The sequence below is a fragment of the Amphiprion ocellaris genome, chromosome 16, assembly GCF_022539595.1.
Source record: "Amphiprion ocellaris isolate individual 3 ecotype Okinawa chromosome 16, ASM2253959v1, whole genome shotgun sequence".
In the NCBI taxonomy this organism is placed as follows: Eukaryota; Metazoa; Chordata; class Actinopteri; family Pomacentridae; genus Amphiprion; species Amphiprion ocellaris.
The window spans coordinates 32035710-32060412 of NC_072781.1; the positions used below are offsets into that span (position 1 = coordinate 32035710).

Consider the following 24703-nt stretch of genomic DNA (forward strand, 5'->3'; position numbering starts at 1 on the left):
TTTTTTTCTTATAAAGCCATACATCACACATGAGACTTTCACGGACCAAACATGAGAAGATTTTCATGCCTTAAGTGTCTCTGAAGTGGAAAATGTGGTTGTTTCAGTTATTTAGTGTCTAAATAAAAAGTATAACTGGATATGTATGAGTGTTTTTCACTGACTAATTGCCAAACCTGATGCTATCTTTTTCTAAATTGTTATTATTATTTAAATCACCAAAATTACACCATTTGCCAGCCAAAAATTGTAACAAACAGAATGAATTAATATGTCATTTCGTCAGAAAACTCAGCCAAATACAGGTTTAAAATTATATTTCATCGAAACTAATTCTACATGTCTTGTTGAAAAATTCCCCCAAAATTAACTGTTTGCTTGAATCAAAGTCTGTGAAAATCTAAAAATTCTTCCCCCCATGATGCAACTGTGAAGCCTTGATTGACTCAGCTGAGACCAAGAGTCGTGTAATAAAAATTCTGGGACTTCTTGACTAAATTACAGCCTTTCTATCAACTATCAGCCATTATAATGGAACTAATGATGATTTTCAGTTTTATCAGGAAGATTAACTAAATTTAAGCTTGAAATTGTGATATTTCATCATAATCACTTCATTCTACATGATTCATTTTTAAAAATGCCAAAAATTAACCACTTGTCGTAACCAAATTCTGTAAAAAGCTAAAAATTCTGCATTTCTTGGTGCAACTGTGAATGCTTGAGTGGTTCAGCGCAACTATCAGCCACCATGACTGAACTAATCATGTTTATTTTCAGTTTTACCAGGAAGATTAACTAAATTTAAGCTTGGAATTCTGATATTTTATCATAATCACTTCATTCTACATGTCTCATTTTTACAAAATACCAAAAATTAATCATTTGTTTTAACCAAATTCTGTACAAATCTTAAAATTCTACCACTCGTGATGCAACTGTGAAACCCAGTTGAGACCAACAGTCATGAAATAAAAATTCTGGGACTTTTCAACTGAACTACAGCCTATTTATAAACTATTAGCCACCATGATTGAACTAATCATGTTTTTTTTTCATAAATAAACCAAATTTAAGCTGGAAATTGTGATATTTCAGCTTGATGCACTGAGCCCTTCTCTAACTACCTATGTATTTACTATATATACCATTATTGCATTACATTCACTCTGTTTCTTTCTGTGTCCTTTCTCCGAGTGTCCCTGGTCCCAGAGCTGGATGCTTCAGATCTGTGGTTGTTCTCCCACCAACTGGCCTAATCTCCATCTGTGGGATGCTGCTGCTGACCTTCCTCCAGCCCACTGCTTCCAGCTGCCCATTTCCACCAATCTACTCTGCATCACCCTCACTATACTTGATTTGCTCATCTACATATTTTTGAATTTACCACCAGCTATATATGTAGTATATTTTATGTCAGAGACGTACACCATAGCAGTAAACTATAATCAGTTTCCATGTTAGTTGTACTTTGCATGTATCATCTGTCTTATCATGCATGTATTTAGCTGTGTGTTTTATGGTCCTTCGCCTCCCCTCCTTCTACCTGTAACCCTCTACCTCTACCTCTCTACCTCAACATCCATCTACCTCTCTACCTCTCTACCTCTTCTGTCCCTCTCAACCCGTCCGGCCAGCAGCAGATGGTTCCCCCACATTAGAGCCAGGTTCTGCTCGAGGTTTTTTCCCTGTTAAAAGGGTGTTTTCCTGCCACTGTCTCCTTAGGGCTGCTCTGGGGTTCAGGCATATGGGTTCTGTAAAGCGTCTTGAGACAATTTGACTGCAATTGGCGCTATATAAATAAAATCGAACTGAATTGAAAATAACTTTATTCGGACCGGAAGTCGGCGTGACCAAGATGGCAGCTTAGCGGCGGAGCTCCGACACCGTGTTTTAACCTTTTTTTTTTTTTTTTTTTTTTTTTTTTTTTAAAGAAACCCTTATAACTGCTATCATCTCATAAGAAAGAAGTGACAAGGTCATCCCAAAACCACTAGGCGGAAAGCAGTGTGAACTTTTCAGGTGCTAACCCAATCCAGTTGAGCCCTCCGAGCAGCTCAGATGCTAACACGGCTAGTGCTAATATGGCTGCCATTGAAGAAGAGTTGTGCGAACTCAGGTCACAATTTAGAACAAGATTCGATGTCGTCGACCAGAAGCTGGTGGATATGACAAACATTCTCACAACACTGAAGGACACAGTTAAAGAGATAAAACAAGACGTGGTGAGCAACACAGCCCACATCGACCAGGCTGAGACCCGCATTGATGAGACAGAAACAGCCCTGAGATCAGCCATCAAACGAATCTCTCTTCTGGAAGCAAAAACCGAAGACCTGTAGAACCGAGGTAGGAGGAAGAACTTGCGTATCCTTGGAATAAAAGGGAGCTGAGGGGACAGGGCCACTCACTGACTTTATAAAGGAAATGTTCCCAGCATGGCTGAGGCTGTCACCGCAAAGACATTGGCGTTAGAACGTGTTCACCGTACGCTGGCTCCCGGGAGACCGAACCAGAACAGCGGTAGTGGTGCCGTTCTCGCTGCTTCAAGAGAAGGAGTTTGTCTACCGGGAGAGTAGAAAGAAGGACATGAAACACGACGGGCTAAAAATCCCTTTTACTCAGGACCTTTCAGCAGAAACGGTACGTGCTCGGAGAGGATTTCAACCCGTGATAAAGAACTTTATCGACATCAGGGCCTTCCGGGTTTCAGTACAATCCGTGCAAGCTCAGGATTCTGTATAAAGGCAAGATTCACCTTTTTTCAACACTGCAGGAAGCCGAACATTTCTACAAAGGAATCCCGCAAGCAACGGCAGATACCGGTAAAGAAAATCACTTTATTCTACATGCCTCTGTTAAAAGTTCTCCCAAAAATGAACCGTTTGTTCTAATCACATTCTGTAAAAATCCAAAAATTCTATCCTCCATGGTGCAACTGTGAAGCCTTTAATGGCTGAGCTGTGACCGGCAGTTGTATAATAAAAATTCTGGGACTTTTCAACTGAACTACAGGCTTTTTATCAACCATCAGCCACAATGATTGAACTAATCATGTTGATTTTCAGTTTTGACATGTGAATAAACCAAATTTAAGCTGGAAATTGTGATATTTCATTAAAATGACTTTATACTGCATGTCTCATTTGAAAATTCCCCTAAAATGAACTATTTGCTCTCCCTACATTCTGCAAAAATCCAAAAATTCTACCCTCCATGGTGAAACTGTGAAGCCTTGAAGGACTTGGCTACGACCAACAGTCACATGACAAAAATTCAGGAACTTTTTGACTTTTTTTTTCTATTTTCCATCATTCTGAGTCCTACTGACAGAAGACTATCTAAGAGGACTTTAGATTGCAGTGAAATTTTCTTGCAGTTTAGCGGGTTAAAGTGTGCATTTAAGTGTTATTTAATCTTTTTTTAATGCTCTCAGGTCTAATCTGACTCACATTTACAGTAAAGGAAATAAAGTGAGCAGCTGTCGGAGTGTTTTTCTGTTCTGTTTGCAGAGGGAGTGTGTGTGTTGTATAGTTTTACAGCGATGACCTGCATGTGATCAGAACGTTGTTTACTTTGACATAAAAAGAGACACGAACACTCACCTGGGTGTTGACGCTCAGCCATTTGAACAAAATCAGCAGCGTGACGCTCGAGTCGACAGTCGGCTGCATCCTGGAGCTGCACAGGCGGACAGATGGGTGAGTTCACTTTATCATTAACTCATCATTTTACTGCCTTAAACATTCTTATAGACGGACAATAACATCTCAAATATAGAATATTATATAATCTGCATAAAGGTGGATGCTAAATTTGTTTGGGGCTGCAGAAAACAAATAATGAATTTGTCATAAATAGTTGAGAAATGCAACAAATATTCAATTTTCAAAGATAAAAAAGACAAAGCAGAAAATTATCTCATTTGGGAAGCTGGAATCTGAAAATGTTTTTTTTTCTTGTAAATTAAGCAATTATCAAAATATTGGTCAAACATTGAATAGCTTAGGCATGATGTTGCTGAAATTGAATTTATTTTTCTTAAGAAATTTCAGGTTGTTCATAATGTTTTGTAAAAAAAGACAATTCCTTAAATGTGAATATTTTCAGAATGTACTTTTTTGCACTAAAACAAAGGAAAAATTTGCAGTTGTGGTTATATATAGGTTATTTTGCTGTGATTTTACTGCTCATTGTCATTTTGGTATCTTTTCTATAAGATAACACAACTTTAAGCCAGTTCAGAGTGTTAATTAATGGAGGGATATTTAGATTTTCTCCTGGAGCTGCTGCAAAAATAATCTTTCTTTCTGTCTTTTCTAATTTGTCCTTCTCTTCTTTATTCTGTCTCGTCCACTTTCTTCTGTCGCTTTACTGGTTTATTTTGCATTTAGACCCATCTGGTTCTGGAGGATCCACTGAGGACCGACATGCACAAAGTTCAACACAATCAAAGGTAGAAGTTCTGATTTTATATGACAATTTGACTGTTTTGTAAAAGGTAAAGTGAAGAAATGCTGTGTGGGGAAACATGAAGAGGGAATTTGGTGCTACAGAGACTGAATATTAGTCTCATATTGCATTAGGATAAAATCTTAGAGGCAGTGTTCTCAGGAGGAATTACCAAAAATATGTTAAATGTATATTAGGAGTGTTCGTTGCCTAAAAGATTCAAGGTACATGGAAAAAAAGTGTTTTTTAGTCTCTTACTGGGTGAGAATAAGGTAGTAAAAATGATAGATCTGCAGGATAAACAGTAAAATAATAACCTTAATGTTTCATCTAAAACTCTGTTCAGCTCCAACTGAACTAGCTGACAGAAAGATGTAATATTATCAAAAAAAAATCAATTTACTCCTAAATAAATCAAATTTCTCTACAACAAACAACAAAAACACAGAATCAGTGAATAAATTCTGTCAGCAGCTGCATTAAAATCCACGTCTTACCGTGAATGAAAGGTTTCCTGGTTTAAACAAATAGCAGTAAACGTCTTCTGAGCTGCATGTCTTCATCTAATCAGAAAAAAAGATGCATTAAAACCTGTTTGGTGATAAAAACACAAGAAATAAAACCTGAACATCTTCAGTAATAATCTTCTAAGGATCATTAGCTGTTAATCAGATCGATTAGTTTCTGATCTCAGCAACTTCCAGATATAAAACCACATCTACAAGTTGTATAAATAAAATGACATCTGAATCAACTAGACCAAGGGTGTCAAACCCGCGGCCCAAAACCGGCCTTCCAGAGGGTCCAATCCGGCCCGCGGGACGACTTTGTAAAGTATAAAAATTCCAGAGAAGACATTAACTGCACATTGTAAATTTGTAAAACTGTAAGTGTAAAATAAATTCTAGACCATGACAAGTTGTTTTGATCATAAAAACAAATAATTTTTCATTGATCAGCACAACCATGAAGCCATCACTGAATCAGCTGTGGCCAACAGTCACGTGACAAAAATTCTGCAAGTTTTTGGCTGAACTACAGGCAGTGTAAATAGTTAAACGTCTATAGTATGTGGAGCTCCATATTTTAGTTGTAAAAATATTGGATCTGTTGAAAAACCCCCAGAAACTGCTTGGAGTTCAGAGGTTTAAAACGCTGAAGCTGCAGGTCCAGACAGAGAGATGTGAATATCTGATTGACTGTCTTCATGTTCTGATGGTTCTTTCATTCCTCTTCTTCAGTCCAGATCCGGACCAGAGATCCTCAGTCTGTCTCGCTGTGCCGCCTGCTACAACCAGAAGTCTGACTCCACGTATCGGTGGAGGAACGGCGGTGAGTCCAGCTCTTCTGATGAAGCTTCTGGACCAGAGATGGAGTCGGACGCAGAGTTTAGCTCCAGCAGCAGCAGCACTGAGGATGTTGTAGCAGAAAAACCTGAGAGGAACTCACCTGTACCTGGAGACAATGCTGAGGATGAACCTAGAGGACAGGATGGAACATCGGAGAACCAGGATGAGGAACAAATGATTAAAGAGGCGAGACCAAGAGCTCCATTCATCAGGTCTGTGTCGCTACCGTCCTCCTTCACTCCTCCATTGTCTCGCCATGAGAGGTTCATCTCCACCCTCCATCTGAAGGTGTTGTCTCTGAGTGACGACGAGGACGCCGTCTACTCCATCTGCAAGGCAGAGGAAAAGGAAACCAAAAGAAAAGGAGGCAGGCTCAACAGTCTGATTCCTCCAATGCCATTTCAGCAGAACCAGATGGGGTTACCGTGGCAACAGGGGTCACAACCTACATTACAGCAACAACAACCATCATACCAGTACCAACAACTACTACCACATCAACACCAGCACCACCAACAACCACATCAGTACCAACAACTACCACCATATCCCTGCCAGTACCAGCCACAACCACATCCCCTCCTACAACAATTACCACATCAACACCAGTACCACCATCAACAACCACCATATCCCTGCCAGTACCATCAACAACCACCATATCCCTACCAGTACCAACAACTACCACCACACTAGTACCAACAACACCTAGCCTAGTATCAACAACACCTACACTAGAACCAACAATACCTAGCCTAGTATCAACAACACCTACACTAGAACCAACAACACCTACACCACTACCAGCAACACCTACACCACTACCAACAACACCTACACCAGTACCAGCAACACATACACCAGTGCCAGCAACACCTACACTAGTACCAACAACACCTACACCACTACCAACAACACCTACACCACTACCAACAACACGTACACCACTACCAACAACTCCTACACCAGTACCAGCAACACCTACACCAGTACCAACAACACCTACACCACTACCAACAACACCTACCAACACCTACACCAGTACCAACAACACCTACACCAGTACCAACAACACCTACACTCATATCAACAACACCTAGACTAGTACCAACAACACCTACACTCATATCAACAACACCTAGACTACTACCAACAACACCTACACTCATATCAATAACACCTAGACTAGTATCAACAACGCCTAGACTAGTACCAACACCTACACTCATATCAACAACACCTAGACTAGTATCAACGACACCTAGACTAGTACCAGCAACACCTACACCACTACCAGCAACACCTACACCACTACCAACAACACCTACACCACTACCAGCAACACCTACACCACTACCAGCAACACCTACACCAGTACCAACAACACCTACACCAGCACCAACAACACCAGCACCAACAACACCTACACCAGTACCAACAACACCTACACTAGTACCAACAACACCTACACTCATATCAACAACACCTAGACTACTACCAACAACACCTACACTCATATCAATAACACCTAGACTAGTATCAACAACGCCTAGACTAGTACCAACAACACCTACACTCATATCAACAACACCTAGACTAGTATCAACGACACCTAGACTAGTACCAGCAACACCTACACCACTACCAGCAACACCTACACCAGTACCAGCAACACCTACACCAGTACCAGCAACACCTACACCAGTACCAGCAACACCTACACCACTACCAGCAACACCTACATCACTACCAGCAACACCTACACCACTACCAACAACTCCTACACCAGTACCAGCAACACCTACACTAGAGTTTGTTCCTGGAAGATGATGGTTCACCACTATCCTTCAGGCTTTAATAATACATTGGACAGTTCTTAACCTGATTTTAGTAGTTTCATCTCCTTAGTTGTTTTCTTTGCTTCATGCAGGCCAATAATTTGACCCTTCTGAGACAGATTAACATCCTTTCCATGACCACAGGATATGTCTTCCAACATGGTTGTTGAAGAAATGAGAAGCTCCTTCCTGCATTAGCTAGGGTTAAAGAAGTTGTTGTCATCACTGCAGTAATTATCCAATGGAAGGATCTTACCTATTTATTTAGTTAAATCCAAGAGGTTGTTTTTGGACCGGCAGTGTGTTTCATGACACCATATGAGGAAAATTCCAAACAATTCATACTCAAAAAATGCCTTTGCAGTAAATCTTTTTAGCTTTTCAAATTAAAATTGAAGTTTACTTTCTATGCAAATGCTCTCCCCAACTGTGTTCTACTCAAAATGACAAAATGACATTAACTCTTTAAAGAAACACAAACAAACCCAAGTTTATTCCTCTCTATATCAGACTTTTACTGAGGTGCAGTTAGACCATTCTACACTACAGATTACTGACCAACAGATGCGGTTAAATGGTTAAAAACAACCACACACTGTTGAGTTTTAACCGCAATATCTAAACCCATTGCTTCTCGTAAATTGCAGCATCAGTTTTATTCTCTGCAGGAAACACTTTAGCTCAACAGCTGATGTTTAAATTGTGCCACATGAAGACTTTTCCGTTCTGAACGTTTAAACCAGAATCTGACGCCCTGAACAGATGAAGCTTTGTAAGCTGAAACTACAGGTACTGGCTTGTCTCCGTCTCACTTTCACAGAGCTCCGATGGACAAATTCCAGCCAGAAAAAAACCCAACAAGAGGCTCTTTGTGTGGTTTGTTCCTGCTTCTGTAGCCTCTAAATCCCTCCAGATGAGACAAAGTGTTTCCACCATGACTGCCAACACGAAAAAAACATGACTCTGAAGTCATCAGTGGCAGAAGATGCAGGTTTCTGAGCTGGAGGTAGAAAATGTAGATTAACCAGAGAAACAAAGAGACTAAGAGGAGGTCTGACTTTACTCTGGAAGTTTCTACTCCTAAACAACTTTCTATTTCATGTACATTTCTGCCATGAAACCTGATGAAAATTTGAGTTTGTTACGCATTAATGGAAACATTAGAAGCTGAAAATTGAACATATCCTGCTAAATATCAAATAAAACTGATGTTCTATCTTAAATTAGCATCCAGTAATTTACATTTTACAGAAATAAGTGCACTACTGTTCAGGTAGCATCAGATTTATTTGCTAAACTCTCTAAATTTCAAGAAGTTTCTGCCTGTTCCTTTGGTCCAGTTGCATTTTTACTCAGTGTAGGTTCATTTTCACTTCATGAGAACAGCAGATTTTCAATTTTTCAAGCTCAAATCTATAACATTTGCTGCTTCCAGTCTCTCAGATCTGAATATTTGCTAATTTTCTTTGTTGTTTTGGATAATAAACTGAAAATCTTTGGCTTTAAGACAAGCGGTTTGCAGCTTTAATAACTTCTGGTGTTTCAAGACCAACTTCAAGCATTTTTTGAGTGTTTTTTCCCCCGCATCTGTCTCATTTTTCACTACTATATAAACTCCTGCAGCTCTATGGAAACAGAACAACCATGAAGAAGGAGAGAAATGTTAGCATGACACAGTTAGAATGACAATTAAAGGTTAATTTCTTAGATTATATATTTTGTCAAAAATGGAAAAAAACTGGATCAGCATGTATAATATTTTTTCCACAGATGTTACCAACACTGGAAAGAAAATGAAAGCTTGACAAATATGTATTTTACAATTTGCATTTTTTTTTTTGTCTGAGTATTTGTCTCCTCCCTGCTCGGTGTAAACATTGCCTGCAGTTCAACCGAAAGGTTCCGAAATTTTTATTAAATGACTGCTGGTCACAGCTGAGTCACTGATGCCTTCATGGTTGTATCAAGGTGCTCAGAATTTTTAGTTTTTTACAGAATCTGTGAAGGGCAAACGGTTTAATTTTTTTTGCAAGTTTTTAAACAACATGTGAAGTAAAGCGATTTTGATGAAATATCACAATTTTCAGCTCAGATTTCTTTGATTTAAGCTTGATTTGGTTCATTTTCTCAATGGAGCAGCGCATGACACATGATTAGTTCATGGACTGCTGGGAAGTTGAGAATCATTTTGCAGCTGGAAACTCAACTGTTGGGCTGTGAGAAAATAAAATTCCAATTTCATTTGAAAAAAACTGGATATAAATCTTTGAGGAGCTGTTTTTTTAAGTTCACTTTAATCTGGCTTCAGTTCAGACGAGTGCAGCAGTAAAACAAACCCACATGTCCAACACATGACTGAACAACTGGTGGCTTTATTTTAGTCGAAGTGATGTTCTGATCACAATGAAAGCAGCTTCAGTTTATTTCTGGAAAATCACAACCAGACAAACAACAGGTGAAAACACAGGACTGCAGAGAGCTGAACGTTACCTGGACTGACTTTTTAGATGATTAAATGATGGTTTATCTGCTCAGAAGTATCAGTCAGCACCAAAATGACAAGAAATTCAATGAAAAATTCAATTTTTAAACCTGTTTTGTTAACTGCAGCTTCTTTTACTTAAATATAGACTTTTTTTGTCCATGAAATGGTCAGAGTTAACAGGAAAATGCAGAAATCTCTACCAAACTTTACTGCGCACATATGATTATGCTCACTCTAGTGCATATTTGCCCCTTAAAGCTGCATTATGAGCAGACAAATCCCAGTGTAATATAATATTTATAGTCTTAGCAGCTGAATTAAATCATAGACAGTGAACGTAGCACAATATTCTGTATGTTGCATTTAACAGACTGAAAAACGAATGTAAGCCGAAGAACAAGTCCTCTATGGCTGTGAAAGCACAAGTTAGATCTTAAAATAATAATAAAAAGGGACCTGCAGGCAATGTTTTAGTATGTTTGTCTCACTTTATGAAGATTTTATTTCAGTAAAATGATGAATCTTTGCTAAACTATTCGCTAACAGGTGCTAAAAGCAAATGCACAGATTATTCAGTTGATCTCAGTTTATTAATCTACATTTCTACATCAGCATACATTTATATTTTTCACCATAAGTTCTCGAGAGGCTCATAAGTCTGATGTTTAAATGTGAAACTTTGGGAAATCTGATGTGATGTTAGTTAGGACTTTACGAACGCAGACATCACCTCGTCTTTCGGGAATTTGTGCGTTTCATCGACGTTGGCCAACTTTAAATTAGTGAAAACTCCTCTAGTGTTTGGTGTTTTGTAACCAGATTATTTATAGACGTTTACTGGACGGCTTTAAAGGCCAATAAAATACAGAAAAAAAGGCTGCAGGAAGCATAATTATAATTCTGGCAGAGCAGACGAAGCTCTGAAGCAGATTTTAAGACTTTATGTTTGCAGGAATTTAGTTGAATGAACTAAATATGACGTTTTAAAATTATTTGATCTTTTAGCACAGAGGAGTCAAACTCATTTTAGTCCAGGTTCCACATTCAGCCCAGTCTGATATCCAGTGACCAGTAAAACCACAGCATAATAACCTATAAATAACCACAACTCCTAATGGTTCCTTTGTTTTAGTGTAAAAAAGTCCATTCTGAAAATGTTCACATTTAAGAAATCATCTTTTTACAAAACTTTATGAACAACCTGAAATTTATTAAGAAAATTAAGTTCAATTTCAGCAACATTCAGCCTCAGTTTATCATTTACACATTACAACTTACAGATCACAGAGTTTCTACAGAGGAACAAAACATTTAGTCACAAGTGGAAGTAATGATATAGTATTTTACTGTATGATCAAAGTGACAAAAGTCAGACAAAAAAATGACAAAAACACAACAAAAGTAAGACAAAATATTCAATAGTGAGACACAAAATGCCAAAAAAATGAGACAAATGACACAAAACAAAATAAAAAAGAGACAAAAACGTTTAAGAAGCGACAAAAAAAATTGACAAACGACAAAAATGAGACAAAAATTTACCCAAACGAGACCAAAAATGACAACAGTGAGGGTCTGTGTATATTTTGGCAATTGCAAAACAAAAAACGAGTGGTTATTTGATTTTCGCTTTAAAATGCAAAAATTTAAATTGAAATACAAGGCGTTTTTCCTTTTCATGATCAAAAAGGGATATACGAAATTTTAAAAATGCTTTGATTTTCATTTTATATTTAGAATAACAAAAAAGTAAAACCAGTAAGAGACAGAAACGAAAAAGGTCCGTTTTTTTCATTTTCTGAGACCGGAAGTGGTCATCAGCAAGTGTGGAGCCAAACAGAGTACGATGCATAGACAGTAATTTTTTTCCGTTAGTTTTCATGGTCAAAATAGGGGATCAGTCGCCGATCTAAAAATAAATCAATATTGATTTTTTTTTTTTATAAAGCGTTAAAGTTTTGCGAAGCCAGGGGGCGGGACTACTTGATTGACAGGTCCTATGGAGGAGGCAGCAGAGACTCTGCTCTCCTCGTTTGGATTAATTCTGATATAATAACTGTTGGTTTATTTATCGGTGGAGCAGCAGAACCTTTTCCACAGACAGTTTTCCTGCCTGTTGGCTTGTTTTAACCAGTTTTCTGCCTTCGGCTGTTTCTACCAGCAGACACTGAAAGGACTCTGTTTGGTAAGTTAATGTTTATTTTCGTACCGGTGCCGCTTTTAATGCACTTTATATGCAGCTGTAGTGTCAGATATAATGTGTGCCATGCGCTCCAGATGTTGGTGGAGTTTATTTCTGTGTGTGTTGACCAGAGAAGAGAGTTAACATCCGGTAAATATTAGTTTTAATGTTAGCGATGCTAACCGAGCTAGCTGCTCAGTTGTAGCCTTATTAAAGCTAATGTAGCATTAGGCTAACGTAGCATTAAGCTAACGTAGCATTAAGCTAACGATGTTTGTGTTGAGTTTCATATAAACACGTGAAGTCTGTTGTGTTACTGTAATGGAGTGCATTTAGTTAATAAAACTGTTCATGGAGACGCTGGTTCACATTAATGTAATGTTTAGAAAACCTAAATGTGATTAAAACAGTGAGGTTAAGGTTCTGTGTTATCAGTAGTCCTGAATATCTGCTGAGCCTCTGAAGTTAAACTGGAGAAAACAGTAAATCGACTCTCTAGTTGTTAACATTGTTTAATGACTGATTCACATGTTGTAGTGCTTCTTAGTGCAGATTAGAAAAATAACCTCCCAGAATATGTCCAAAAAATGATGAACACTACAGTTATTATCAGTTATTATTTGGAGTGTGACGATGTCATCGGTGATGTGGAGAGTGAAGTTTCCGTTTCACCCACAGTGTGCTTTAGGGCAGCCGGGTTGGACTTGATGTTTGAAATACTGACCGACAGCTCAGATTTAACAGTCTGTAGTTCCGTTTTGATGGATGTTAAACTTTCACTCAAAGCTGCCAGGAGCTGAGTCTTTAAAATAACCGCCGTCTCATTACAGAGTGAAAGTAGCAGTTCCTCCTGAAGGTCAGAGATTGCAGCATCTGAGGGCCTCTTCAAAAGAAGACGTAGTTGATGAAGGCGTTCTGGAGCAGGACCAGAAAGACCACGACCAAGCAGCCTTGAGATCTTAGGCAGCGTCTCCCTCAGGTGGGTGTTAACGGTGTTCACGGTCAGGTCTGTGATAATCCCATCAAAAAACAAAACAGAAAAAAATCTAGATTATAAATCAACATATAACCAAAGCACTCTGTGTATAACGCCATAGTATAGAATGTATTTCAGAAAATGTCAAAGTATAGTAAACTTTTCAAGAATAACATAGTATGGCCTGTAGTTCATAGTATAGCATGTCGGCAAAAAAAACCCCCAGAGATTATTTTGTGGTTCAAAAAGCGCAAAATGATAGGATGATGCCTAAAATTGTCATGTGTAATATGTGGTTCAAAATATGTCATAGTGCAGTATATTGTCAAAATAGTATGTTATTCAAGAAAACATCAGAGTATAATATGTCATCTAAAAAATGCTATAGAATAATATTTCATTGCACAAGTAAAAGTATAATAATTTAAAAAAACTGTTCAAAATCTAATATGTTGCTAAAAAAATAGCAAAAAAACAACAACAAAAAAAGGTCACAGTAATATGTCAGGTAAAAAGCCTATAGTATAGCGTGTCATCCAACAAACTTCATAGTATAGCATGTCGCTCTAAAAACGTCATAGTATAGCATGTCGTCCAACAAACTTCATAGTTTAGCATGTCGTCCAAAAAACGTCATAGTTTAGCATGTCACTCAAAAAACATCATAGTATAGCATGTTGCTCTAAAAACATCACAGTATAGCATGTTGCTCTAAAATCGTCATAGTATAGCTTTTGGTCCAACAAACGTTGTTTTGTCCCGGCTGTCTGAAGTAGGTGAGGAGCAACACAAAAACAGTCCAAACGCTGGTTTCCAGAGGGTTAGACGAGTATTTATTTGAAAGAGTAAGTTTACAACAACACAACATGTGAGGGGGTTAAAATGAAATGGGTGTTAGTGAAATAAAAATAAATAAACAGAACTAAAAGTGAACTTCACGTTGACATTGATGGGCATTCCAACCAGGAACAAAGTAAAATATAATCAATACAAAAAACTCTTCCTGTCCACCTCTTAAAACCCAAAAACACACCGCAGTAGCACCCTAAACTAAAACTACCAATAGGTTTCCTATTTTCCTTTGTGAACAATTCAAAGGTCCCTCTCTATCTCCCCACACATCCACCAACCACTGGAACACATCTCCAAAGTTCTGCTGGACCAGCTCAGCTTCCCCTCAGAAGAAGTGCTGCCACCTGCCAGATGAAGGAGCCTTTTGAGAGGCAGCTGGCATCGTGATTGGACTGTACTTTGGTCTGTTCCAATCCAGCTTCAGCTCCAGAGACGGCAGGCGGGACGAGTCAACGGAGGCCTGGTGGACGAAGACATGCAGCTGAGTACAATCCAGAAAACAACAGAGGAGGAGGAAACAAACATAGTAGTATAGTATAAAATATACATAGTATATTGTATAAATAACAAGTCAAAGGAAAGAGACATACATTGTAGAATTGTAGTAATTGTGGGCTGACTGATTTACTGATTATCAGTATTTTATTTTTACCGATTTACATTAATAAATACATTTAAAAATGGCGCTACTTTGGCTCTGAACCTTTATCTACCTGTGGTCGCTCTGTCTTCCGGAGTGATTTGATTGGTTATACGTCACGAATATAACTCCTTTAACTTAATATCTGTAAACAAAACAAAAACGTATCAACAAAGTTTTCTGTTAGAGTTTGTGTTCTTCTAAGTTTAACTCCAAGATTTTAAATACTTTCATTTACTGCAAATGAATATCTACTCCAAATGTCTCACTAATAATCATTATCAGCCTTAAAAACCCACAAAACACCCCTCTATACTGGACCACACTTAGTACAGTCCGGTTCCCCCTTCCATAAATCTGCTTGGAATCTTCCGCTTCCTGTTTGTCAAAGTGGCCTTCTACCTGGACAGGTTTTGTTGGAGCTCATGCAACAAACATTTTGGGTAACTGCACTTTAATATGGATGGATGACTCTGAATTAGAGTCTGTTTTAATGAGACTGAGTTAAGATGTGTAGCTCTGTCATTAAATAGGAAATTATTTCTCAGAATTCACAGAGAAAAGTCTGAAATGTTTGCTAGGTTAGCGTCCCACATGTTCTTTGGCTCAGCTAAAGCTAACTCTCTCCAACTTCTGGATCTCTTGAGTTGCTTGTTGTTAAAATATCTTGCTAGAGGTGCTGAAGCTCAGAAAGTCTGAGATGTTTGTTCAAAATAAGCTCATTCTCAAGTCTTATCTGAACTGTCTTCTTTTGTTTGAACTTTCCCTAAACTTAGGAGTTAATGAAAGAGCAGCACATCCAGACTCAGTCTCATTTATGTAGAGATTAAACTTCAGTGTCATTCATTGATATTAAAGTGCAGTTTTTCAAATGTTTGTTGCACATGCTCCCGACCAAACCAGTCCAGGTGGAAGACGATGTGAAGAGAAAGCTCCAGAGGATGAATATCACACATTTACATTGGAAATAAATGTCCTTTAATTAGACATTGTCATGCAAAAGTTGGATTTCCCTTCAATGATGTTCAAATGTTTGCTGAATGTTTTGTTGATGTTGGTTTCAAAATGTTTTCTGACACTCGGCCCCAAAGATTAAAACCTTTTACGGCTCACAAGCTGCAACAATTCACACATTATCAACTATCTTTCTGACTAAACTAAGATAAAAAGTGAAAAACTGCCTGATTCCTGCATCATGAATGTAAATGTTTTTGCTTTTTATGACAGTAAACTGAACATATTTGGGTTTGACATTTTATAAAGCAAAACAAGAAATGAATTAGTGGAGAAAACAATCAACAGATTAATGGACAAAGAAAATGTGTTTTCCAACATACATGTCTGAATTACTGCAACATTACAAGATACATACAATTTTAATTCAATTTTATTTATATAACGCCAATTACAGGTCAAATTGTCTCAAGACGCTTTATTTTCATATTTTTTTGTCATATTTAAAATATGACAAAGTAAGAAATTTAAACCTCTTGACTAATCCAATTTATTGTTTGGTTTTTAAGAGACTAATGGACAATTAAAATAAGTTTCTCCATTAAAACTAATAAACATGAGGTCAAATAGAAGGAAGAGTTTTAAATACTGCAGTCCCACGACGACAAGAATAAAGTTTGTCAACAAAAACTAAATCTGCTGGTGGATTCCATGAAAGTCCTAATAAATGATCATAAAGTGTGATACTAAAGGTTTGTGGTGCTAAAAATGTCAAAGTAAAGATATGAAGTTGAACATGTGGATGGAGGTTGATAAAAGTTTCTCTCCCTTCATTTCTCTGGAGTGACTCCATGGATTTTCTGGATGGTGGTTAAAGACCTGCTCTTCTAGTGGTCTTCCTTCTAGTCGCTGTAAAAAGTCAGTCCATCCTGGCCGACTTCAACACCTCTTCATGACAACTTGTTCTGCCTCAGACCTGGTGGAAACTCCAGAAACTGGGGAAAACCCGTCGAGACTCGAAGAACTCGTGGGGCGGGGGAAGGTGTGGTGGGTGGTGGGGGGAGGTGGGGCAGTAGAGGGGGGAGGCTGCCACCCACCTCCCCGCCTACTCTCCGCCCTGACTCCACCCAGACTCCGCCTTGGCTCCGCCCATGTGGTCACTTCAGGAACTACGATGCCAAAGGGACGACGAAATTATTTCTTTGTATCTGATCTGTAGCTCAGTGAGTTAAGGATTTGCCTATGGAGCTGCAGGTCGCTGGTTCAAGACCAGACGCTTCTTAAATTTTCTCAAAATCCTGACAAAGACAAAGAAAGAAAACTACCACTGGCTGGTCTTGAACCTGCGACCTTCCACTCCGTAGTCTCTCCTCTTATCCCCCTGAGCTATTCGCTCAGATACTAATTCTTCTTTTTTTTGCGCATTTATCATCTATTTTTTGTCGTTTCCGACTTTTTTTTTTAACTCGAGTCTCGACTCGACCGTTTTTCTCAGGAGGCTGGACTTCAGCCTTTGTGCTGGAGGGTGGAACCCTCAGTTCCAAGACTTTCCAAAGCCTCCACACCTCCCGAGTCCTCAGGACCTGAGCTTTCACACAATCTGAGGGCTGAAATTTTCTAAGTCCCACAGTAGTTCTCTGTTAGTTTGAACCTTCAGACAGTCTGAGGACTGAAAACTTCTCAGTTCCTGAGTACTTCTCTGTTAGTTTGAACCTTCAGACAGTCTGAGGACTGAAATCTTCTAAGTTCCTGAGTAGTTCTCTGTTAGTTTGAACCTTCAGACAGTCTGAGGACTGAAATATTAAAACTTTCTCAGTACTTCTCTGTTAGTTTGAACTTTCTGGTTAACAGAAGCCTTAAAACTTGTGACCATGAGTCTTGATTTCACATTTAGATCATCCATCTGAGTTCTTCTCAGACCTTCACCTGTGGGTTCTTTAGAAATCCTCAACAAACTTTGATTCTCTTCACTGAACAGTAAAGTTTGTGGAGATCAGAAGGTAACATTAGTTTGATCCATGCCTTCAACTACTAGTAGACTTTATCTGGAAAGTAGTTTTCTGAAATGAGTTCTTAGTAAATCTGTCCACAATCAAACCAAGAACATAGAAAGAGGAAATGTTTGAAGAAACAACTTGATGTTTTCATTTCAGACTAGAAAATGCTTTAAGACCTTGATCTGTTTTTGCTCTTTTTCATCATTTTTTGTCTCTTCTGTTTAATTTAAGTTTAACTGGTGTCTTTTCAAATGTTTTGTCTTTAGTTTGATTCTTCTTAAATGTTTAGTTTTGCTCTTTTCTCACCTTTTATTCTTTTCTAATGTCTGATTTGATTTCAAAATGTTTTGTCTTTTTAATGTTTAATTGTTTTTTCAAATGTTTTATTGACTTGTTTAAATGTATTTTTTAAATGTTTAATTATCTAAAATATTTCATCTTTAATCTTTAATATTTTTGTTTAAAAATTTTGTTTAATTTCATAATTACGTTTTGCATCTTCTGTTTATCTAATTAAACATTTTGTCTGTTTAATATAATTTAATGTAATTTAATGTTTAATTTTCTTTTTAAAAGTTTTAGTGTATTAAATAGTTTTTCCTTTGATTTAATTGCTTTTTAAACACAGTTTATTTCTTTAATCTTTTTTTCTGTCAAGATTTTAACCCCAACCTTAAAAATGAAACAAACCCTTAAATCACAATGAAAATATTTCTGTTGTCACAATCATGAGTTAGTCAATTATTCAGTTCATCAATTCAACTTTATTTGTTTAGCACCTTTCACACAGATGACAAAACTAAACAAGCGAAGAGAAAAAACTGTTAAAACTATGATTAAAACTCAAAAACATACTTTTAAAAAAAGATTTAACATGGTAATAAAATCTGTTGTGTTCAGGGGATGGAGGGAGTTTATTGAAGTCTTCTTGGGCTCACATGGTAAATCATTTAAAATACAAACTTGATATTCAGTCGAAGGAAACTGCAGAGTGACAGAAGAAGCGACAATATCTCCTGTTTTCTCCTTTAATGAGTCGATTCTTCTTGTGCTTTCAGACCAAAGAACTACAGACTTCACAACCTGCTCAAACTCTTGGTACAGGACCTCACCACACGGGTCAAGAAGGTTTCTGTCTCATTTCTACTCTGAAGCTCACCTTCTCCTGCTATAACTGCTGACAAATGTTTCTGCTACTCTAAAGTCTGGTCTCCAGAACTTCCTAAAAACTCTCAAAGTCTCTTCTGCTGCAGGCTGCTTTGTAGAACTGTTCCAGAAAACCTCACTAAACCACATGGAGGGGCCTCAAGATAGTCGTCCAAATGAAACCATACAAAAACCAAACTAGCACAACCCAAACACTAAAGTCTCCTGCAGCCTACCAGAGAACCTCTGAGAACAGAGAATCAGGACAGGAACTCTTACCTTCTGGACAACCAACGCTGGTTCACCAACAAGAATACAGAATGTGTCTGACCAAAAACCTCTAAAGACTCACCACAGCCAAGATAAAGACACAACTCAGCTGCACCAAATCCACTAATCACTGCACACACTAGCACCATGTGCTAACTGTGGCTAAAGAACCACATTTACCAAGACAACTATCCAGTACAAAGCCCTAAAACACACCAAGAAACACATTAAAGACGATTTTACTGCTGGAAGCTGCAAGCCAACGTCTAAACAACAAACTAAATCAATGGAACCAAACCCGATTCAGTGGTGAACAGAAGCAGAGGAAATGTTTGGCTGCAGCTAAATAAAGCAGGAAGACACCGAGCTGCTCAGGTGTTCCTGATAACACCAAGCAGCCACCTGGACAGCCAATAGGAACACAGCTTACTGGAAGTCCAGAGGGCTGGCTTAGTCAAGGAAATTTAGTTTAAAGTTGAAGTAGAAAGTTAACAAAGAAAGTTGAAAACCACCTTCTGATCCATGAAATCTCTGAGTTTTCACACAAAGAACACCTGAACATGTCAAACTGGTTCCATAGTAGAACCCTCATTGTAAAAACGTCATAGTATGGTGTGTTGCTCAAAAAACATTAGGACCCGGCTGTCTAGGGTCACCGAGGAGCAACACAAAAACAGGACAAATGCTGGTTTCCAGGGGGTTAGGAGGCTATTTATTTGAAAGAGGAAGTTTACAACAACACAACATGTGAGCAGAAAAATCACAAAGTCTGTCTTTAGTTCAGCTGAAAACATTAGTTTTTGTCTTTTTTTACTGACCAAACTTTTCAGGAAGTAGATGAAAAATAATTAAAGCTCTCATGTAGAAGTCCAACTTATTTTGGATCCTTGTGGAGAGTTTAATCTTAGAGTTTGTAAAGCTGTTGAGTTTTTAGAGTCACATGGATTGTTTTGACATTTAATAACCAAGTCCTGAAATAAAATATAAAATCATTCATATCGTAGCGTATCACCAAAATTGTGCAACATAATTCATAAAGACACTGTCCTACACTATCTTTGCAAAAATAAGTCATAGTATAAATGTTTGTAAAAATAGTATTTTATGTCGTAAATAAACATCAAAGTATGGTATGTCATAAAAATCTGTCATATTGTAGTATATGACTTAAATAGTGCATCATATGGTCTAAAAATACAAGTCATAGTATAATGTGGCAGAAAAACAACATATGTAATTTGTCACAAAACAATTGTCTATCATGTCAGAAGAATTTCATAGTCGTGAGAATTTGTCAGGATGTAAGATACGGTGAAAACAATGGAAAGCAACTTGTTAAAATACTTTTATATTGTATTTATTTTCATTTTATATTTTATTTATTTTTTGTATTTTTTACATTTCATAAAAAACGTCATTGCATAATATGGCATTTAAAAAAATGCCATAATATACTATGTCGAAAAAAAAAATGCAATTTTTCAACATGTTGCAAAAAAGTGCCATATGATGAAATAATGTATAGGGGGCCGTGTAAAACACTCCAGAAAGGTTTCCTTTGAAAAAAAAATCATCATGAATTTTGGCGCAAAAAAATGCCATAGTATACTATGTCGAAAAAAAAATGCGATTTTTCAACATGCTGTAAAAATGTGCCATATGATGAAATAATGTAAAGGAGGCCGTGAAAAACACTCCAGAAAGGTATACTATGTCGAAAAAAAAATGCGATTTTTCAACATGTTGTAAAAACGTGCCATATGATGACATAATGTAAAGGAGGCCGTGAAAAACACTATGGTAAGGTTTTCTATGAAAAAAAATCATCATGAATTTTGGCGCAAAAAAAACGCCTTACTATACTATGTCGAAAAAAAAAGGCGATTTTTCAAACATGTTGTAAAAACGTGCCATATGATGAAATAATGTAAAGGAGGCCGTGAAAAACACTCCAGAAAGGTTTTCTTTGAAAAAAAAATCATCATGAATTTTGGCACAAAAAAAACGCCTTACTATACTATGTCGAAAAAAAAGGCGATTTTTCAAACATGTTGTAAAAACGTGCCATATGATGAAATAATGTAAAGGAGGCCGTGAAAAACACTCCAGAAAGGTTTTCTTTGAAAAAAAAATCATCATGAATTTTGGCGCAAAAAAAACGCCTTACTATACTATGTCGAAAAAAAAAGGCGATTTTTCAAACATGTTGTAAAAACGTGCCATATGATGAAATAATGTAAAGGAGGCCGTGAAAAACACTCCAGAAAGGTTTTCTTTGAAAAAAAAATCATCATGAATTTTGGCGCAAAAAAAACGCCTTACTATACTATGTCGAAAAAAAAGGCGATTTTTCAAACATGTTGTAAAAACGTGCCATATGATGAAATAATGTAAAGGAGGCCGTGAAAAACACTCCAGAAAGGTTTTCTTTGAAAAAAAAATCATCATGAATTTTGGCGCAAAAAAAACGCCTTACTATACTATGTCGAAAAAAAAGGCGATTTTTCAAACATGTTGTAAAAACGTGCCATATGATGAAATAATGTAAAGGAGGCCGTGAAAAACACTCCAGAAAGGTTTTCTTTGAAAAAAAAATCATCATGAATTTTGGCGCAAAAAAAACGCCTTACTATACTATGTCGAAAAAAAAGGCGATTTTTCAAACATGTTGTAAAAACGTGCCATATGATGAAATAATGTAAAGGAGGCCGTGAAAAACACTCCAGAAAGGTTTTCTTTGAAAAAAAAATCATCATGAATTTTGGCGCAAAAAAAACGCCTTACTATACTATGTCGAAAAAAAAGGCGATTTTTCAAACATGTTGTAAAAACGTGCCATATGATGAAATAATGTAAAGGAGGCACCGTGAAAAACACTCCAGAAAGGTTTTCTTTGAAAAAAAAATCATCATGAATTTTGGCGCAAAAAAAACGCCTTACTATACTATGTCGAAAAAAAAGGCGATTTTTCAAACATGTTGTAAAAACGTGCCATATGATGAAATAATGTAAAGGAGGCCGTGAAAAACACTCCAGAAAGGTTTTCTTTGAAAAAAAAATCATCATGAATTTTGGCGCAAAAAAAACGCCTTACTATACTATGTCGAAAAAAAAGGCGATTTTTCAACATGTTGTAAAAACGTGCCATATGATGAAATAATGTAAAGGAGGCCGTGAAAAACACTCCAGAAAGGTTTTCTTTGAAAAAAAAATCATCATGAATTTTGGCGCAAAAAAAACGCCTTACTATACTATGTCGAAAAAAAAGGCGATTTTTCAAACATGTTGTAAAAACGTGCCATATGATGAAATAATGTAAAGGAGGCCGTGAAAAACACTCCAGAAAGGTTTTCTTTGAAAAAAAAATCATCATGAATTTTGGCGCAAAAAAAACGCCTTACTATACTATGTCGAAAAAAAATGCGATTTTTCAACATGTTGTAAAAACGTGCCATATGATGAAATAATGTAAAGGAGGCCGTGAAAAACACTCCAGAAAGGTTTTCTTTGAAAAAAAAATCATCATGAATTTTGGCGCAAAAAAAACGCCTTACTATACTATGTCGAAAAAAAAGGCGATTTTTCAAACATGTTGTAAAAACGTGCCATATGATGAAATAATGTAAAGGAGGCCGTGAAAAACACTCCAGAAAGGTTTTCTTTGAAAAAAAATCATCATGAATTTTGGCGCAAAAAAAAACGCCTTACTATACTATGTCGAAAAAAAAGGCGATTTTTCAAACATGTTGTAAAAACGTGCCATATGATGAAATAATGTAAAGGAGGCCGTGAAAAACACTCCAGAAAGGTTTTCTTTGAAAAAAAAATCATCATGAATTTTGGCGCAAAAAAAACGCCTTACTATACTATGTCGAAAAAAAAGGCGATTTTTCAAACATGTTGTAAAAACGTGCCATATGATGAAATAATGTAAAGGAGGCCGTGAAAAACACTCCAGAAAGGTTTTCTTTGAAAAAAAAATCATCATGAATTTTGGCGCAAAAAAAACGCCTTACTATACTATGTCGAAAAAAAAGGCGATTTTTCAAACATGTTGTAAAAACGTGCCATATGATGAAATAATGTAAAGGAGGCCGTGAAAAACACTCCAGAAAGGTTTTCTTTGAAAAAAAAATCATCATGAATTTTGGCGCAAAAAAAAACGCCTTACTATACTATGTCGAAAAAAAAGGCGATTTTTCAAACATGTTGTAAAAACGTGCCATATGATGAAATAATGTAAAGGAGGCCGTGAAAAACACTCCAGAAAGGTTTTCTTTGAAAAAAAAATCATCATGAATTTTGGCGCAAAAAAAACGCCTTACTATACTATGTCGAAAAAAAAGGAGATTTTTCAAACATGTTGTAAAAACGTGCCATATGATGAAATAATGTAAAGGAGGCCGTGAAAAACACTCCAGAAAGGTTTTCTTTGAAAAAAAAATCATCATGAATTTTGGCGCAAAAAAAACGCCTTACTATACTATGTCGAAAAAAAATGTGATTTTTCAAACATGTTGTAAAAACGTGCCATATGATGAAATAATGTAAAGGAGGCCGTGAAAAACACTCCAGAAAGGTTTTCTTTGAAAAAAAAATCATCATGAATTTTGGCGCAAAAAAAACGCCTTACTATACTATGTCGAAAAAAAAGGCGATTTTTCAAACATGTTGTAAAAACGTGCCATATGATGAAATAATGTAAAGGAGGCCGTGAAAAACACTCCAGAAAGGTTTTCTTTGAAAAAAAAATCATCATGAATTTTGGCGCAAAAAAAACGCCTTACTATACTATGTCGAAAAAAAAGGCGATTTTTCAAACATGTTGTAAAAACGTGCCATATGATGAAATAATGTAAAGGAGGCCGTGAAAAACACTCCAGAAAGGTTTTCTTTGAAAAAAAAATCATCATGAATTTTGGCGCAAAAAAAACGCCTTACTATACTATGTCGAAAAAAAAGGCGATTTTTCAAACATGTTGTAAAAACGTGCCATATGATGAAATAATGTAAAGGAGGCCGTGAAAAACACTCCAGAAAGGTTTTCTTTGAAAAAAAAATCATCATGAATTTTGGCACAAAAAAAACGCCTTACTATACTATGTCGAAAAAAAAGGAGATTTTTCAAACATGTTGTAAAAACGTGCCATATGATGAAATAATGTAAAGGAGGCCGTGAAAAACACTCCAGAAAGGTTTTCTTTGAAAAAAAATCATCATGAATTTTGGCGCAAAAAAAACGCCTTACTATACTATGTCGAAAAAAAAGGCGATTTTTCAAACATGTTGTAAAAACGTGCCATATGATGAAATAATGTAAAGGAGGCCGTGAAAAACACTCCAGAAAGGTTTTCTTTGAAAAAAAAATCATCATGAATTTTGGCACAAAAAAAACGCCTTACTATACTATGTCGAAAAAAAAGGCGATTTTTCAAACATGTTGTAAAAACGTGCCATATGATGAAATAATGTAAAGGAGGCCGTGAAAAACACTCCAGAAAGGTTTTCTTTGAAAAAAAAATCATCATGAATTTTGGCGCAAAAAAACGCCTTACTATACTA

General features: G+C 36.8%; 1 protein-coding gene across 4 annotated transcripts in view; it reads left to right on the top strand.

Annotated features, from left to right (window-relative positions):
- The first annotated feature begins 1685 nt into the window (after positions 1-1685).
- Positions 1686-24703, top strand: part of ppp1r1c (protein phosphatase 1, regulatory (inhibitor) subunit 1C) — a 40656-nt gene continuing 17638 nt past the window's right edge. The window contains exons 1-4 of one of the 4 annotated variants that reach the window (XM_055018858.1): positions 1686-2825; positions 3513-3701; positions 4395-4456; positions 5699-6631. In XM_055018858.1, the coding sequence (XP_054874833.1) occupies positions 4431-4456; positions 5699-6497 (825 nt within the window). In that variant the 5' untranslated portion in view covers positions 1686-2825; positions 3513-3701; positions 4395-4430 and the 3' untranslated portion in view covers positions 6498-6631. Of the gene's footprint in view, positions 2826-3512; positions 3702-4394; positions 4457-5693; positions 6632-24703 lie in introns of those variants that run through there. The other 3 variants (XM_055018856.1, XM_055018857.1, XM_055018859.1) reach the window with 3 other exon arrangements.